Source organism: Bombus huntii, chromosome 5 (assembly GCF_024542735.1).
Source record: "Bombus huntii isolate Logan2020A chromosome 5, iyBomHunt1.1, whole genome shotgun sequence".
NCBI lineage: Eukaryota > Metazoa > Arthropoda > Insecta > Hymenoptera > Apidae > Bombus > Bombus huntii.
Genome location: NC_066242.1, coordinates 517,032 through 535,844, shown reverse-complemented (window position 1 = coordinate 535,844; position 18,813 = coordinate 517,032). Strand labels below are relative to the sequence as shown.

The 18,813-nt window shown below is 38.2% G+C and overlaps 2 protein-coding genes and 1 long non-coding RNA gene across 27 annotated transcripts in view; 2 read left to right on the top strand and 1 right to left on the bottom strand.

Annotated features, from left to right (window-relative positions):
* The window catches only part of LOC126865578 (BUB3-interacting and GLEBS motif-containing protein ZNF207), a 42,183-nt gene extending 37,386 nt beyond the window's left edge, over window positions 1–4,797 (top strand). The window contains exon 7 of the mRNA XM_050618282.1: window positions 4,786–4,797. The gene's annotated coding sequence lies outside the window, so the exon portion shown is untranslated. The remainder of the gene's footprint in view (window positions 1–4,785) is intronic.
* Window positions 1–18,813, bottom strand: part of LOC126865565 (myosin heavy chain, muscle) — a 41,287-nt gene that overhangs the window by 4,648 nt on the left and 17,826 nt on the right. For 4 of the 25 annotated variants that reach the window (XM_050618249.1, XM_050618252.1, XM_050618248.1 and 1 more), the window contains exons 12-21: window positions 15,180–15,359; window positions 14,532–14,950; window positions 13,944–14,061; window positions 10,076–10,339; window positions 7,538–7,747; window positions 3,309–3,682; window positions 2,928–3,156; window positions 2,541–2,824; window positions 1,809–1,887; window positions 478–1,207 (exon numbers count right to left, since the gene is read on the bottom strand). In XM_050618249.1, the coding sequence (XP_050474206.1) occupies window positions 478–1,207; window positions 1,809–1,887; window positions 2,541–2,824; window positions 2,928–3,156; window positions 3,309–3,682; window positions 7,538–7,747; window positions 10,076–10,339; window positions 13,944–14,061; window positions 14,532–14,950; window positions 15,180–15,359 (2,887 nt within the window). Of the gene's footprint in view, window positions 1–477; window positions 1,208–1,808; window positions 1,888–2,273; window positions 2,353–2,540; window positions 2,825–2,927; window positions 3,157–3,308; window positions 3,683–7,537; window positions 7,748–10,075; window positions 10,340–12,927; window positions 13,049–13,943; window positions 14,062–14,531; window positions 14,951–15,179; window positions 15,360–16,610; window positions 16,782–18,077; window positions 18,249–18,813 lie in introns of all 25 variants that reach the window. The other 21 variants (XM_050618239.1, XM_050618228.1, XM_050618253.1 and 18 more) reach the window with 8 other exon arrangements.
* On the top strand, window positions 16,709–17,674 carry LOC126865587 (uncharacterized). The gene is made up of 2 exons (XR_007689596.1): window positions 16,709–16,827; window positions 16,928–17,674. It is a non-coding gene; the product is annotated as an uncharacterized LOC126865587 (long non-coding RNA).

Below are 18,813 nucleotides of genomic sequence, written 5' to 3'. Positions count from 1 at the left end.
CGACTCTCCTCTGACCAGTATAAATAAACAGACGTGATCGCGTGCCAGTCAGTGTCGACGAGTTATCGACGCGAGTTATCGACGCGAGTTATCGACGCGAGTTATCGACGCGAGTTATCGACGCGAGTTATCGACGCGAGTTATCGACGCGAGTTATCGACGCGAGTTATCGACGCGAGTTATCGACGCGAGTTATCGACGCGAGTTATCAACGCGAGTTATCGACGCGAGTTATCGACGCGTATCTAGCAAGCACCTATCAAATATCAATCAACAATCTTCTTTCGTGATTTATAAACTGTACGAGCGACTTAGCGAATATAGCCTGTTAACTTATTTATCATTTTAAATATATTCGACGGTTTCAACAACGAGCAATCTCGTCCATTAAACCTCACCGACCGACCGCTCTCTACACATAAACCTCTACACAAGAATCCTTAAGCAATTTGAAAATGGAAAAAAGTAGATGAATACCTCTGAGCCTGAACAATTCCGTGCTGTAATTACGGCATTCCTTCTGACTGGCATCGAGTTCGGCGGCGAGATCGTCCACTTTGAGTTTCCATTCGCCGATAATCTTATCGAAGGCCTTCTGTTTCTTTTCGGCGGCGTTGGCGATCGCGGTCGCGCGATCCACTTCGATCTGTAAGTCCTCTACCTCCGTCGACAATCTCTGTTTCGTCTTCTCGAGAGCGATAACCTTTTGGTTGAGGGATTCGATGGTTTCCTCCGCTTCGGCCAACCGTGCCTGCAGCTTCCTCTTAGCTTCCTCGAGTTCTTCCGCTCTCGCAACGCCCTCAGATTCGTATTTCGTGCGCCATAATTGTGCCTCCGCGTTTGCCTTGCTAAGTTGCCTCTGAAGATCCGCTTTACCTTCGGCTTCCTCTTCCACTTGTTCACGAATGTTATCCAAATCGTGTTCCAAGTTACGGAATTTGCCAAGGAGAGTAGCGCGTTCTCTCGATTCTTCGTCAGCCAATCGTTTCGTGTCTTCGAGCTGCGTTGTCAGCGAAATCTTGATCTTCGAAAGCTGACTTACTTGCGATTCGGCTTCCTCTAATTGTCGTAGCAGATCACTGTTTTCGATCGACAGTTTCTTCTTCGCAGCATCGAAGTCATTCAGAGTACGGTTCACTTCCTCCAGTTTTCCTTGGGTTTCGTTTAATTGGTGTTGCAATTGTTTCACGATCTTTTCTTGGGCAGCCTGTCACCGATTTCGATAGATGTATCAGACAAATTGTTTTATTATTTTCAAGTGAATTCACTTTTGGAACAATTTACGCTAATTCGACTAGCCGATCGATGCGAATATCGCAAGAGTCACAGAGTTATTCGCACGATCGAGAATCTATCGAAAAATTTTTAGTTTTATTTTATATTAGCAAAAAAAAAATACGGTCTAACAGTTATCAATTATGTCGTTTTCTGATTCCGTGTCACAAAATTATCCATATACTTTTCATCGAGTCGACCGTTTGGCGTGTGAATAATTTTCTAATACGCGGTACATGTATACATATACAAGAGAACAATGTGTAATATGTAGCGATAAATTAAACAATTGTCCAAAAGTGAAGAAAAGAAGCTTGGAAGAGGGAGGTACACACGAGGAACAAGCTTTGCAAGCTGGACATACTTTCGACCACGACGACGTAAGGTACAGATAAACACGTTCATCATGGTAATCGCAAACGTCGCACGTTCGCCGTTTCCGTTTCTCGAACTGTTTCGAGCTGCCTAACAAAGCTGTTAGTTGCGTTAGTTTGCTGCTGGATCCCAGACATTTCTCGACGAACGATTCTTACCTTCTCGTTGCTTAGTTGATCTACCGACGCGCGCATGTCGTTTAATTCGCTGAAGTATTGAACCTTGTCCTTTTCAACTCTAATTTTCATGAAAACAGACACGCGAAATTGGTAATTAGTATTTAGGACACGACCAGGAAAAATTGGAGTCAGTACGACGAACGGTGTAATCGTAACATTACAAAACGTATACGGTTCGAAAGATACTCCATTAGCGACAACATTCTAAAAATCAAATATAGGGTTAAAGGAGAACGCAACCACCGGAGCAATAAACAAATAGTGAAACATTTTTCTTCAAACTCATTCGGGGACGACTAGACGATAATTTCGATATCGTGTGGTAAGTTTGAACATGGATTAAAAATATCCAATAACGTGACAGTGGTAACGGTGAGAAATGTAATTCTGAAAACAAACGTGGACAAATCATATGGACATTCTCTTTGTTTCTTAAACGTGTACCTTTTCCCTTGAAACCTGATCCGTCGCGGCACGGGAATTGTTCAGCTCGGCATGGATATCATGACGACCCTTTTCAGCTCTATCGAAAACATTTCATTATATCCCCGATTCTCCATATGAATCATTTTACCTTTTCAAATTTCTTTATCTTTAATCGAAAGTTAACTTTTTCGATAAAAGTGCAAGTTTTATCGGTGAAAATTTTCAGAATCGCTAAGATTTCTTTTCGAAACGATTCTATCGATTAAATTGATATTACTATCTTACCTGGCCTTGAGTTTGTTAAGCGTATCAATTTGTTCTCCCATTTCGGCAACGGCATCGTTGTGCTTTTTGCGTAAACTCGCAAGAGTGGCTTCGTGTTGAATGTTGGCTTCCTCGAGGTCTCTGCGCAGCTTGCTAAGTTCGGCTTCTCTCTTCTTGTTGAGTTCAATTTGAGCAGAGGTGGCACCGCCAGCTTCCTCGAGACGTTCACCAAGTTCCTCGAGTTCTCGTGCCAAGTCACTGCGCTGTTTCTCAGCTTTCACGCGAGAACCACGCTCAGCTTCGATCTGTACGGGAGGTGCAGACAAATTTATCGCATCGACAATTTATAAGCAAGTAAAGTAATTTTATCGGCAAGATTGGCAACATATATGTTTTTTTCAGGCTAACCTCTTCTTCCAGTTCTTCGATACGGGCTTGTAATTCCTTAATTTGTTTCTGTAATTTGCCTACTAACGACTGCTCGTCTTCAAGTTTAGCGGTCAAAGACGATAATTCCTTGTCCTTACGTTGAATGGTTTGTTCGAGTTCCTTCTTATTTCTCTCGAGGTCAGCAACAGCTTCCTGTGTAAGTTTCAAGTCGCCTTCCACCTTTCGTTTAGCTTTCTCTACGTCGGCTCTGCAATGTTAAACATTTATAAATATATATATATATATGTATTTAGATAGCATACGAGGCTGCATGAGTTGCAAATATTATGATTACTATATACATACATATATGTATACATATAGTATACATATTAGTACAGTTTAGTACATTGTACTAACCGTGATTTCTTTTCACGTTCGAGGGAATCTTCGAGTTCGTCAAGAGTGTGCTCGAGTTTGACTTTGACTTTGTTCAAGTGATTGACTTTATCTTCGGCAGCTTGAAGCTCTTCGGCAGTTTTCTGATTAACTTCACCTTGATTCTTTTTCTCTTTGTTCAATTTATTGATCAGTTCGTCTTGATGAGCGATCTCGTCGTTCAAATTACGGATCTGGTGGTCCTTCGTCGCCTTATCTTGCTCTGATTTCTGTAGGTTAAGCTCGAGGTCCTCAATGTCTTTCTTTAGACCTGCCACTTCTTGTTCGAGTTTCTTCTTATTTTGGAAGAGATTGTTCCTGGCATCTTCTTCTTCTTTGAATCTGTCATTCAGATCCTGTAATATAAGAATACTTTTATTTTTACCAATGCCATATGCGCTTTATATGCACCTGTATTTCGCTTTATATCGTTCAATTAATTTTTTTTTATTCCAAGCTGCGTATGTGTTTGCTCCTTTCAATTGCTCTTTCTAGAGTAACTCTGTCCGAGTTACGAGATATCTTTTCATAAATCTTTCTAATTATTTTATCGAAGTAGTTGTAAATTAACAATATTTATTTTAAATCAATCTCTGCTCTAAATCTCTGCTTCTTTGTTTACGTAGAGTAAATCAAGATTAACATATTATAAATATAGTTTCATAATACAATATGATTTGATTTAATTTCAATTGCATTTTGCAATTTATATTTAATAGCAGGCTATGAGATTAAAAATTAGGGTGCATATCGCTTAATAGTTAATCGTAATATCGCGTTTAACTAATTTCATGTGCTTAGGACTAATTATTGTATCGTATTTGTTTCTAATATTAATGTTATAATAAAAAAATATCGGTAAATCAAATTCGAAATAGATAAGAAAGTCATGTGGGAATTCGACAGACTGTTGCAGACTGGCCGATTAAAAATGAACAAGTAGAAAGTAATTCGATGTAATATTTCAATTTCAGAAGTAGGAAATGTGAATGACGACTACGAAGAAATATCACGGTACCACGAAGCCAAACATTTTTTCCAAATAATTTTATTTAATATTTATGAAAACGAATGAAAGTCAACGTTTTATCCAAGTTAATTATTAATTTATCGAGCCTCGATCCTTTTTTCCATTTCTGATATCGTTTCTTTCTTACCTCCGAGTAGTTAATAATTATCGCCATTCGGAGAAATATTTATAATCAGCATGCAATAATCTTTTACGTCTACATTTATACATTTTCATAAATACATAGATAAATGACATTTATCATTGCCATTGGTATTTATGTCGTTTTCGATATTTATTCTCATTTGATAATATTTAAAATACGAGTATCGGTAGTTTCTTGATTAAAACACAAGTGTCAAAGTGTAGGTAGGACTGCTTAAGAGCCTACGATACCAACGACAGAAGAGCGAAGCAAATACAATGAAAGATATACGATATATTTTAAAGAGAAACGGAAATTGAAAAAACATCGCGATGATTTTACAATGTAGAAGTATTTGAAAGTCAGAAAATTTCTGAAACGACGATGGACGGTGAAGTAGTTGCGCGATGACGTGCATAAGCGCACCAACGTATAAATACACTATACACCTGTTACCTCCTTCGTTTTGTCAGTTATTCCAGCACATAACCACGCCTACTTTTAATAACCTGGAATCTGGGATCGACGGCAACTAAATTTGGCCGTGTCGAAGGTAGGGGCAAAGTAGTCAACGTCCCTCTCCACAGCAGATACCCTAAACTGATTTAAACACATTTTCTTTCTCTCACTTTCTTCCTTTCTTCTTTGTTTGCTGTCCATATATGGCATCGCATAATTTCATACACGTTATAATCGCGAATATTTAATAGAATAAATTTGATAGAATAGATAGAATAAATTTGGAAAATTCCCGCTCCGCAATACGAATGGAAAACGATCAATTATCGTCTAAATTAAAAATTCGCATTTTAGCTGATACACGAGATAATTTTAAATTTAATCTAAAAAGAAAAAGACGATATTGTACGACTGGCGTTGACATTAAGTACCAGTTAGCCAGTCGTTTAAAAGGTGCCCGTTAAAAATAGTCCAGTACTCTGAAACGAATCATATCCTCCACGGAATTCTTGGAGTTCTTTTTATATTACGCGATGAGATTCTTCGCTGTCCGATTTCTTTCGCCAAATGTTGCTTTTACAAGGCATTCCGTGAAGAGATCTGCGTTACGGAAAGAGTCGCGTAAAGACTCACCCGAGAAACGGCGAAAGGAACAAAGGCATGATTCCCATAACGTAGGAGTTAACGTAATTCAAATTATTTCACAGCTATAATAACGTTTGTTTTTCGGTTTTACGTTCAAACATAAGACATTTCTATCAAAGATACGTCTGTTTCAGTTTATCTAGTATCGGAATACGTTATTTATTCGCATATCACGATTATACGGATTATAAGTTTTAGAGTTAAAGTTATGCTCGTCGGTTTCTAAGTTCTGCATTTCGAAAAAAGAAATATCGATATAAAAATCCGAACATGGGATAAGAGCAAATAAAATCGAATAATGGAATGAAATGATAAAAACGATTCGAAGGAAAAAGGTAAATTATAGCGAGGGAATAGAATTAGGAGTTGATATTCGTTATGGAAGATTTGTTAGAAGGTTGGACAATTTTAGAACGAATGTGGAAACGAGGGATGATTCGTCGCGCAAGAAAAATAGCACGGAATGGAAGAGAGATGGAAGAGAACGCACGAAGCGAATACAACGCGGCATGGCGCGGTGGTCGAACGAGTCTGACTAATGACGCGCCTTTGCTACTTAATGCCCGCGCTTACGAAACGACGCGACCACGATGTATCAACTCCTGCCAGGTGCATCATTTTCTGTAATCCGAGCCAGATTCGTTTAAATTATGACGAGCTTGTAAATTTTAAACTCGAGCTTCAGACGTGTCGAAATCTGTTTACTTTCGAAATCTTTTCAAAGTCGTTAGTTCGCGTTACCAGAGTTTTAAATTGCATTCCTTGTTGATATTGTAATTTATACAATATTTTCATTCGACGAAAAGATTACGCGCATTGCAAGAAACGAGTTCAGTCGCTTATAAAGCCTTATTAAGTACGTTCGAACGAAAAATAAAAAGGGTCATCAGGTTATTATCTTACTCGGTTACTCGTGTGAAATTAACAGAATTTTCACTAAATTTTTTACGGACGACACTATACTTTCGTATCACGGGAAGATAATCGTAAACATATTTCTATTTCGCTAATCCTTTAAATATTTAATGTCTGATTACGATATTCCAGGCTGCTGGAATACCTATAACCTACGAACGAAAAGCTTTGACCGTTCGATTCGGTCTAACACGTTCTAACAAATTGCCGAAATTTATTTTAAGGGCGGTATGCGAAAGATAAACAGATCGAAACTAGCAGTTCTGCATTGTAAATAAATTTTCGTATTTTTTCGCCGCGCTACATTCCCATGGATATCTATTTAAAGCTTCACTCTGCCGCTTAACTACGATTATTTTCATTTCCAATACTTTTCCTACGACTGCGGCCGTAATACCTCGAATGTACGACCTCGGATGATTTTAGGAATGTTAAGGAGACATTAATAACCCCATTCCTCTTTATTTCGACATCTAATCGGTCGTCTAGGAGGTATAATTACCGTTTGTCTGATTCATAATTCGATTCGTGGAGGGCGTATATTCATCATCGCGTAATGAGTTTCGTTATCGATGAATCGTGCCAATTGAGCTACTTTCTGATATATAAACTGTGCAAGACGAAACCACCGTTCGGCCTTTCCTACGCGATTACAAAAACGGTAGCACAATTTTTTGCAAATTGTAATTTTTGTAAAAATTACTTTGCTTCGGTTACTTGAGCGAATAACTGGCATTTCATAGCAGAGCCTGCATCTATATTAGATAATTGACAGCAAATTTTTGATATCTCCATATCAATCGATAATCTATCGATAAATTTATTTAGTTCTCGATACGCTACCTAACAGCCTCTAATTTCATAAAAATTACTTAATCAAATCTAACATCGTTAAATCAAAGAACTCTAGCGTATACATTTTATACATTTATACTCTACCGAATAATCTTATGTAAATTGCATTCTTGTTTTTCCTTCTATCGGGAAACATCCGTCATATATAATATATAATATAATTATCGATGAATGAAAGCTTACCTGAAGTTGTGACTCGATATCGGCTTTCTGAGCGGCCAATTTCAGAGATTTCTCCATATATTCCGAGAGGGAACCTTTTTCACCATCCAGTTGTCGCTGCAAGGCATTCCTTTCGGAGACAAGTTTCGTGTTCTGCTCTTCGAGTTCCTTGCGCAGTTTCTCTTCCTTTTCGAAGGCTTCCTGAGCTTTTCTCGCTTTCTCCTCGAGCGCCTGCAATTGCGATTCCGCATCACCGTTGGATTTCTTTCCGTTTACTACGGGATTCGAATCCTCGACCAACGTATCACCCATTCTCTCTTTCTCTTTCTTGTTCGAATTCACAGATCTCGGTCCGTCGATAAGCGCACTAATCGATCGCAACTAAACGGCCGCCCCGCGGTTATAACGTGAAAATTAATAAACGATCGATCGATCGATCGAAGAATCTAAAAAGAGATGCCTCGCTATCGGAGGAGATTCCACGATCTTGTTCGAAACTATATTGTTAATACCGAATGAGAAAACACGGCTCGAGCGTGGGACGGCTAATCTTCGTGTTCGATGTCGATATCGATAATAAAAATGAAAAGAAGAAATCTTTCGATCGTGTTCGTGATAGTATATTCGTCGTAAAAAAAAGGCGAGGAAGGGGCCCAGGTCGAAATAGAAAATTTTTCGAAGATGCCGGCGCGAGATCGAGTATCTGACTGGTCTTCGGTTTACCAGGGGCTCAACTTTTCTACCCAAAATCCCCCTTCGTAGTCCTCGCGGAGAATCATCGTCGCCGTCCCCACTCCAGCGATACTCATCGTAGAAAAATATTTATAACCGATCTCGATGACGAAGGAGGGACTTATACGTGTGCAACCAGAAGGAGCTACCATGACAAACCGAGCAAGTGGAGGGGGATCGACCAAATTAGAATCTCGTTCCAGTAAGCTTCGATCGACCAAACTCCAGTCTCCTTTTACGCTCCAGGGAGTGTAATACCGATACCGACCTCGTTATTCTCGCGGGATCAACCTATGCCGTTGTCTTTCTCCCGTAATTAGGAACGACCCAACAGCGATCCGTGAACGGTGCTAAGATCGTTTTACCCGCGTCGCGTGGTTAGATTTATGCCGTGGTAATATCATTTATAGCGGGTGATACTATTTCCGATTGAATGCAATTTCGACTAATTTATTTTCGTTGACTCGGTGGAAAACTCGAATAATCGCTAGATTACCGTCGAGTACCGACCTTACTCAGACAGACCAGACTGGTCTAGTTACAAAAGATCGTTTCTATTTCTGTACCTTCGGTTTGGAATCGATCGGTAAATCAATGTCCATTGTGAAATATGTACGAGTTATCGTCAATTATCGAATAGTTTCCTACGCTAAGTAGTCGATATTAATATATGTATTATACCGTGACTTAATGTCACGATCGGAATCTCCAATTCGAGGATCGAATAATAATTAGAATTTCATAATTCCACGCTTTTTTTTTTTACTATTATTCTATAAATAGTTTATACGATCCTAACTATCGATATCGGTATTTCGAGTAATTAACTTTTTATTTCCTCAAATGTTGCATCGTGTATTCAAGTATCGGACGCACTCTTTTATCTTTAGTATCTTGTTTCCAAAGATAGCTTTCCAAAATAAAATTGTACTAAATATACCGAAAGGCGATTTCATCTCTAAGATGAAATTAGATAGCATGAATAATCGGTGACACGACGTCCGTGATGAAATCGGGAGTTTGGAATTTTTTAGGCCCTAAGTTTGCGAGGGAAATAATATTCCTGTTCTATTTACATTATCACGGGTAAATAAGTACGCGCACGTTAAAAAATACGAGAAAGAGAGGGGAAAAGTGAAATATTTGAATCGTGGTGGAAAAGCACGTGCCAAATCATGTTGGAAACCTATTTATAGTATACTAAAAAAAGATGGAACGAGCTAACTTTGATTCTTTTATAACGAAGTTTTCATAGTCCACGTATTGCAAGAATGTTTGATCCTTTATGCAAATTACATCAGACTCTGCGTTTAAATTTGATAAAAATATTTCAATGTTAGGCATTCCGATTAACGGTGGAGTTTCCGACCTTTGACATCCAGCTAAATATATTACATATATCATTTACTTATTTATTGGAACAATGATATAACTCAAAAATCATGATTTTAGGGAAAACGAGTTTGAATGTTTTGCGCTGTTATAGTTTCATGGAGAATTTTTGAAATTCACTTATAGAACTCTATCAGTAGAAAGTACAAGGGACAACTTTTTTCTTCCTCTATCAGTAACTCAAAGACTACAAATTTTGAGTTATATCACCGTTTCAGCAAATAAGCGATGTGTATGTAAGTGATTCTCATAAAAGAGACTGTACTATGTATATTTGAAATTCTAGAAGAAAAATGTTTGATTTTATTAACAATTTTAAGAGAGAGAGAGAGAGAACAGGTTCGTAGGAAACTGTATGGAAATTCTTCCAAAAGATGTTCGATTAAAAGTGAAAAAAAATAAGAGCAGAGTGAAATATTTAGTTGAAACACTTACGGCAAGCTCGTCCTCGATACGAGTAACGTTGAGAAGGGGCTTAACTTTCTGCCACAATTTCCACCATGGCCAAGTACGAATTTGCAAGTATTTCCTCAAGTTCCTTTGTACGACGACCAATGCCAAACGTTGATCTTGCAGTTTCTTGTAGTCTTTTCTGGACAAGTAACCTCTGATGTAGGCTTGCATCCAAGATACGATTTTGCTAAGTCGCTCGTCACGAAGTTCTTCCATCTGACCCAGGACTCCGGCACGGAAGAACACCTGTTGTTTTTTTTGTAAGTAGTCGAATAAAGAAATATTCCAATTAATAATAATTCCTTGGACATTCTTCCGTAATTATTATACTTTGGTCACTTTCATTACTTTCAGTATCAAACTTTTTCTATAAAATTGACAAAGCGAAAATGTTCGCATGGTGTAATTTCCTCACAATCACGATACGATAGAGACGTTTCGCTGTATAGAATTTGAAATTTACAAAGCACCGAAATACGTATATCTTTTATTCATAATCTTTCAGTCGTGTTTCTCGTATACAGGCATATTACGTTTGTGCCATGCAAGTTATAAACCGTGGAGAAATCAAGACAACGACGATGAAATTAATAGCAATAAAGACGAGCGAGTCTTTGATCTACATAACGTAAGTAGACGCGAATAGTACTTTCAATGAAGATTCTTATTCTAAATATAACTCTGATACTAGTAACGTTATGATACGACTACTGATCTAAAACTAAGCGAAAAAAATTGTCGACCGTTAAAGGTTCAATGATTCGATGTTCAGCGTTACAGAGAAATAGATACCAAAATCCTGGATAAAATCATCATCGTTAAATAATTCCGAATCGAAGTAATCAAAGTAACCAAAGGTAAAAGTTATCGGTTAGTTAAATGCAGAATTTAAAGAAGCGGAACACTTATCTGACGATAAACACAGGCATATTGCGGATTAAGCAAAGAGTTACTTAATCGATCTGGAATATTAATAGGCGAAAGAAAAGTTACCTCGCAGCTGTCAAAAGAAAGAAGGTGTAATCGCATCTTTGGTGCAATAATATCGTATCTCAGTTATAACGAGCATTAAGAAGTATCGTTTACCGATGCTGTATGATTGAACTTTGCATCCTTACACTTTTCTTGCACTTCGTAAATTCATTTGCGATACTACTATCTCACGATATCGTTGGTCGATAGACCGCGTTTACACGTTTGTGCGAAACTATGTTATAATTAATTATACAGGGTAGTCCGGTAACCGTAGCAGAATCGGGAAGGAAGCGATTCTACGTGTAAAATAAGAAAAAAATTTATTGCAACATTTTCATCGAGGCTTTGTTTTCGAGAAAATCGACTCTGAGAATTCGACAAGTATACTTAAATTTTGCTACTTCCGGACTGAACAAGAGTATAAATAGTCGATAGAGATATAAATTACATTTGTAGAATAAAATTGTTTCACGTGTATAATAACCTCTTGTGAGCTGTTTACTTATACGGTGTATGATACGTGTCGGTATTTCACCAAGTTAAAGTATCCTTGACAAATTTTTGATCTCGACCTTCTCAAAAACGTCCTAATATATTTTAATATATTTTTGACTTATATTTTCACATAGGATCACTCCTTGCTCGTTTGTAGTATGATTATCGTCCCATCCTGTATAACGTTCGAAGGATGAAACAAATCGCTATATAGGTTCAATTTCTCTAGTCATGTTCGTAAAAAGCGCATGAATTTACATAAATATGCTATATATATATGCGTGTGTTCCCAAGAATGTCGAAAAGCATAAGAATTAAAAGTTGGCTGTCGTGAAGGAAAAGCGTTCCATGTTGCAGATATGATAATCGAAGTAACAGACCAAAGGCGTCTAATACCTTGGTGAGACCCATGCGATATAGCTCGGGCTCCAGATTGATCGCGTCCAAAATCAGCTGGGTCGCCTTTTGAGGGTCGCATGGTTCTTTGATGGCATTGGCGCACAGAATTTTGTATCTGCGGTGGTTCGTTTTATGGTTGCGGTATGGTTGGGGTACGGCACAACAAATAAAAATGATCACACATGGTTAAACGTTTGTAGATAATCTAATTGTTAGAGTACTAATAACGGGATTGTCTAGGATAACGTGAGATCTGTCTTGCAGTTGATCTCATATAAGGTATTATACGTATCTCCAAATATTTCTAAACTGGAACTCGGAAGATGTACGGGATATGTCCTGTAATCTGTACTCTAATTACAGTATAATCGATCGTATATGTACATGGTTCTACGGATTTGCCACGTACGCTTTTAAAATAGAAGTTGAAAGAATCACACGTTCGTTCCGTTTCTCTCTGTTTCATCGAATATCTATGATTCACCATCGAAATCCAACCAAAACCAATACAAATTTTCCAACTTCTGTTTTAAAAATCCGTAACGTTGCAAAGGAATTACGATTTTTTAGGCAACCTTCGCATATATTTTAAAGTCCTCTTCGGTTAAACACGTTTGCATTTGCGTTTACGCTAGGCAACATCGATTATTATTAATGCTAGAGCTGTAATTCCTGCGAAATAATTCTTTCGTTCGATCGATCGATACAGATAGCGCGGTGAAGCGTTAAGTTGAAAAGTATCGCTTCACCGTCCTCTATATACGTACACAGAATAACTCTACAAATTTCAAAAATTTGAATTTCTGCGTTGATGTTTTCAACGACGAAAAAGACCCGGTCGAGTTCGAGGAATTACACGTTAAAAAGAAGAAGAGGAAGAAGACAAAAAAGCTCGTTATGCGTAATGAATATAATTGACATTAGCGTGCTTAACGAGCAGACCGTGACCGCGAAAGGAAACATGCCTTGGTGTGTCCAAGACGATATTGATCGGGGTCGAGGCCGGATGCCTCCAAAATCGCCTCTGCAGCCTTCTTCGGGTCAGCACCCAACTTCGTGACTGCTTGTGGTGCCAGAATCTTGTACCTAATGGTAATGGGGTCGCAAGCCAAGAAAAAAAAGGTGATGGGTCGTTATTAGTATACAGGATCTCTAAAACGTTCACGATTAAACGATCTGTGTCCGTACGTATTGCGTCGGATCATATTCGAATCGGTAAACGTAACGGAGATTTGCTCCGCGTTTGTTCCACTTCTTTCCACGTTTTACATTTTCTAGGGGTCACGTAAGACCTACTAAGGGTAAGACCGTATTTGTAACCAGCCAATGATATTTAAGTTTTTAACTACTTAGGGGGTAGGGCAGTTTACATAATGGGCATGGTCGCTAATAGACGTATAGGGTACCTTCAACTATATGTGGTTCGTGCAGAGATTTAATACCAAGGGGACGGGGCTCTCTAAGATACACGTGTTTAATACGGACCACGCATTTTTATCACGACACCAGGGTTCATTCAACGAAGAGTCGGATACTCCTAAAAACGCTCGGTCAACTTCGATTATCCATACAAACGTAAATAAAAGTTGAACGAATAAAAAGAATAAATGCCAAGCAATTGACCAACCACCTAACCCCAGATAAAAAATAAAATTAAGTTCGAATTAAAGTGAACCGATGGAAAATAATAACGTACGCAGCTACGGGAAAATTACGCAAAGAAACGCGAAGAATCGCGAAATGCTACGATATGCGTATAACTTAACGTTTATCGCATCGAACAATCCAATCGAAAATGTTAAATATTGTCGTTATGGAGAAAAATCCGAGAGGTTTCGAGACAGTATCCTTCTCTCACTACGGGGACAAGTTTTAAAATTTTAAAATTTTGTTCGGACAATACGACGATATTCTACGATGGATAACAAAAGGGAATCAAACCCAAGAAAAAGATCAATTTATTCGGGGATTTGCAACTAGCCTTAGTATGACCAATCCTGTAGTTTTCCGGATCAAGGCCAATTTCATCGAAACATTTCTGAGCGGCTTTCTTTGGATCCGACTCAGAGGCCATCGCGGCCGGCGCTAAGATCATGTAACTGTACGATCACAACATAAAAAAATCATTTTATAATGATATCATTCATATTCGAACGTTTCTAATTCTCGATTTACATTGGTTTCGGTCAATGTCATTCGTCTTATCTTTGTCAAAAAGATTACTCGATAAATTTCATAATAAATTCCAGCTCCAACTCAAAATACGTAATATAAAACAAAAGCTTCAAGGTGTAATCAATGTTTAGCGACGTTATCACGACCGATGCTTTTACGCATTGGTATAACTCGCGTTACTATCTCTACCTGATTGTATTTACATATTTCGAAAGTATGGACACTCTTTTGCAAAAAAATATATTTCCTCCTTCCGATTCGAGATGTTTCGACGTATTTGTTATCCCGTATGTAATAAAAGAAGCGACGTTTTTATGACTATCGTCGATCTTGAAGTGAGAGAATATTAAGAGAAAAAATTGTTCGTGTGTAATAAAAGAATGCACATTCTTACCGTAGCTTGAAGTCAGGATAGACCATTCTGTTGGGGAATCCTTTACGACAAATACGGATGCCTTCAAGTACACCGTTACAAGTCAACTGATGCATGACGAGATGAGAATCTATGACACCCGGCTGCTTCATTTCGTTGGGGATGATACAACGGACGAAGTGTGGTTGGGTAGCTCTCAGAGTAGTCATCAGGTTGTTCAATTGTTCCCTATAGGACGATGATACCGTCGAGAAGCCACCGCCCTTCTTACCACGTCCACCTTTCGCACCGCCGCCGCCACCGGCATCACCAGACTGTCCAGGATGGTCAGCGAAGATCTCGACCAGCAGTTTATTACTGGATTTCTTGAACTGATCCACAACAGTGTCGTTCAACGGGTCCTTGTTCTTTTCCAGCCAACCCGTGATGTTGTATGGTACCTGTTGTTCAAATGCTTCTATAGCGTTCGATCCTATTACTTAATAACTAAATACATATTCCTCTCTGGTAGTTTAATCGTAAAACGTTTTAACAACAATTTTCTAGATGAGAAAGAGAGAGAGAGAGTGAGAGAGAGAGAGAAGAATAGAGAGATTTTCAATGTGCGTTAGTTTGAAAAGAAAAGAAAAATAAATAAAGCTTTTCGATACAAATGGAGAAGTAACGTACATTTCCGGCATAATGGCCGATAGCAAAGTGAGCTGCTTGCTGGCCTGGTTTCGGCGGTTTAGGCTTCAAGAAGTTAGGACTCTTGCCAAGGTGATTGTTGTTCAATTTCTCCTCGAAGGTCTTGTCAGTGGCTTTCGGGAACATAGATTCTTCTTCAAGAATGGAGAGGATACCCATAGGCTATATTCAAATGCGATCATTCGAGTTAGCTTGTACACTATCTCACGAGAATTTTCGAGAGTAACGCTTTCATCTTCGTTCAAACGAGCCGAAACTTTAAAGTTGCTCTCATCGATGAGACAATTAACAAATTACAAATGACAATTAATAGTAATATTTTATATAGCTACGTATTTTTAATTCTATTACTTTAATCCTTAACTTTACTACGCACAGGTACACGTAGAAACTTCCGATCTGATATTTTTGACGATAATTAAAAATTAACTTTGTTCCGTTGTAAAAACTATAGTTTCACTACAAACCAATCAATTGCTTTATTTAGCGATAAGTAAACGTTACTCCCGATTATTATTTCAGTAATAAAATTATTCGACAGTGGGCGATGTTCGCAAGTACATCGTTTTTCTTTCCTCTTTGAATCTAAAATCGCCCTTACAGATACTTGGCAAACAAGTTTCTGTAACGAGTAACGTAGATTAAAGTTCGAATAGAATAATACGATGGAAATTAACGGACATGCAGGAATTTTCCCATCGAATCATTCGTCGTCGATGAGTTGATTTCACATCGTTGCTGCACAACGATCTTCTTTTTACTCATCGATAAAAGTACACAAACGCAAATAAACGCATGCTCATGCTGGTACCACAAAAAACAAGAAACAAGGAAAGCGTAGAAGCATCAAACAAGACGGTTATCGTTTGGCTGTTTGTCCTAGTTCTCCTACCTTTATATTCGGTTGATTCTCGCAAGACCGTACTAAACTCAAAATAAAATTTCATTCGAATTTCTTAAGTTGTTCTTATACAAGAGACAGCGTGTAATAGCTATTAAAGTATTCTACGGAATCTTTACAAGAAGAATTTAATACTTTGTACGTCCTTCGCGATATTTTTACGATAAGCATGCAAACGAAACGATGAAACGAGGAAACTAGGAGAAATTTTCAAACCGAAATGAGTTTGCCCTGATTTCGTTGTCGTCGTGAATTCGAGCAGCTTGACTATCAACACCTGACGCACATGTATGCAAAAGATATACGACATCACGAATCTATGAAAAAAGTTAGTGTAATGGGAAAATGCAGAATGTAATAGCGTATGATCGCACTCGCATGCTGATGATATTTCTGTTTTGTTGTAAGCTATTCTCTTCGCAATTATCTTTTCTTTTGCAGCGACTCGCTATCGAATGTTTGAAGCTGTCGCCTCTCGTTCCCGCCCGTTCCATGCGACGATGCAACAATACCTTCTCGATCAGATCGATCGTTTGTTGTAGATCCATGCCAAAGTCAATGAAAGTCCACTCAATTCCTTCGCGTTTGTATTCTTCTTGTTCCAGAATGAACATATGGTGATTGAAGAATTGTTGAAGCTTTTCGTTGGTGAAGTTGATACAGAGTTGCTCAAAGCTGTTGTACTGCTCGAGACCAAGGAGGGGAAAAGCAACGGAACAGAAAACAGAGGTAAAAGACAGCTGTCATTAATGCTGCTTACGCAATAAATACTTTGCGACTTGTCAATGGGGAGAGATTCCTTATCGAATCTTTCTTTATCTTTTTATAGGAACAGGACGCATAACGGGGATATCGCTTAAGCACGACATAAGTTACACGTTATGTTTTTTCATAAGGAAAAAATTCTCCCGTTTCCCGTTGGTCTACTTCGAAACAATTAATATTTGGTTTTATCTTGATTTTATCCGTTATTGCTTGTTCTCCGCTCTTTTAATCGGATGGATCAAACGAGTCGTTAGATTCGAAGCAGACCTACGAAGAGTCAGGGAGGTGCTAAATGTTCGAAAATATGACGTAACATTAATTCACGTATATGAATGACACAAGGACATAAAAGTTTATCAATCGTATATCGATAAACCGTAGTTCTAAAGATTAAAGGCTATGTTTAAATCGATCGATTAAAGTATGATAAAACATCGAACGCGATAATTATAACGGTCGATGACAAGGTTTTCATTCGAGAGAGGCGTATGACGTATTATTGTAATTACGTATATCGGAGCCCGGTTCGAATTTCACTTTTTAAATAATAAATGTACCATGTACGAGATTCTTCGCCAATAAACAAAGATTGTCTACATTTTTTTAAGTACTTTCTCTTTCTTCTTTCCTTTTCTTTATTTTCTCATTGGCATCTATGTCAAACTTTTTTCGCAAATTGCATTTGCCGAAACTGTATATGCGCTTTAATTTGGAAAAATAACGATCATGAACCGTACTGTGTTAATTTTGTTGTTCACAGCAGATGGTTTTAATGAGCATCGAGAGGAACGAATTGAAAACGGACAGTGTTGCAACTGCCGTTGCCATTGCAGGGATGAACAAACACAGATAAAAGAGACAAGGGAAAGCAAGGTATAGAGAAACGAAGAAGAACAAGGTAGATGTATCGAATACCTTTGTTTTCGGTGTCAGCGAAAAAAAAAATGGCAACAAAAGAAATACCCAATACTGTGATAAGAATAGATAAGCGTGAACAAAATGCGAGCTGATCTACCATCAGAATATCGACGACCAATCAAACGGGTTCTAATCATATTTTTGGTCAAAAGCTCTCGACAAACATCGATGATCGTTTCTATCGATCAGGCCGTTGGCCGTTTCTTCAATTTCTCGTGTTCTCCGTCTGTTTGTCAGTTTGTTTTGCTTTGCTTTGCTGCTGTACTTTTATCTTTCTGAGAAAAGTGCGGGAATACCTTCTCTATCAGTTCGATACAAGCGGCCAAATCCATGCCGAAGTCAATAAACACCCATTCGATGCCTTCTTTCTTGTACTCCTCTTGTTCAAGTACGAACATATGATGATTGAAGAATTGTTGCAGTTTCTCGTTGGTGAAGTTGATGCAGAGCTGCTCAAAGCCGTTGAACTGTCGTGTCGTTGTTATAACGCAACGAGCGTAGTGCGTGACACAGCGTGGCGAATCAGGAAGGATCAAAGGTGATATAAGGAAGGGGAGAGAAAGAGGCAGAAAGAGACCGAGAGAGAGAGAGAGAGAGAGAGAGAGAGAGAGCAGAAAACAAAGAGGAACAAAAGAACACAGTCAGTAGAGTAAGACCAATCGTTTACGATTAATTTCGGGTGATTTATTTTTGATCTTTGCAGCTTCTGGTTATTTCCATACTGTAAAAATTCTTCTATGTTTTATGAATGTACAATAAAGAAAGATGATGATTCGAAAATTACGCTTTCGACCGTTGAAATTACGAAAAGGTCACGGTAATTAAGAGGAAGTAAGTATCGTAAAATAGTTGCAAACCAAATAGTCAGTCTTTTGAACCTTCGATGAATTTCCTCTTATTCGTATTCCTATGCATTATTGTATCAATATTAAATCAAGAAGCTGCAAAGACCGACAATAATGTATTTGTCGACGTATATTTAGCATACGTGTTGTATTTCAAGCAGGAGCTACAATAAAAGGTAAGAAATCA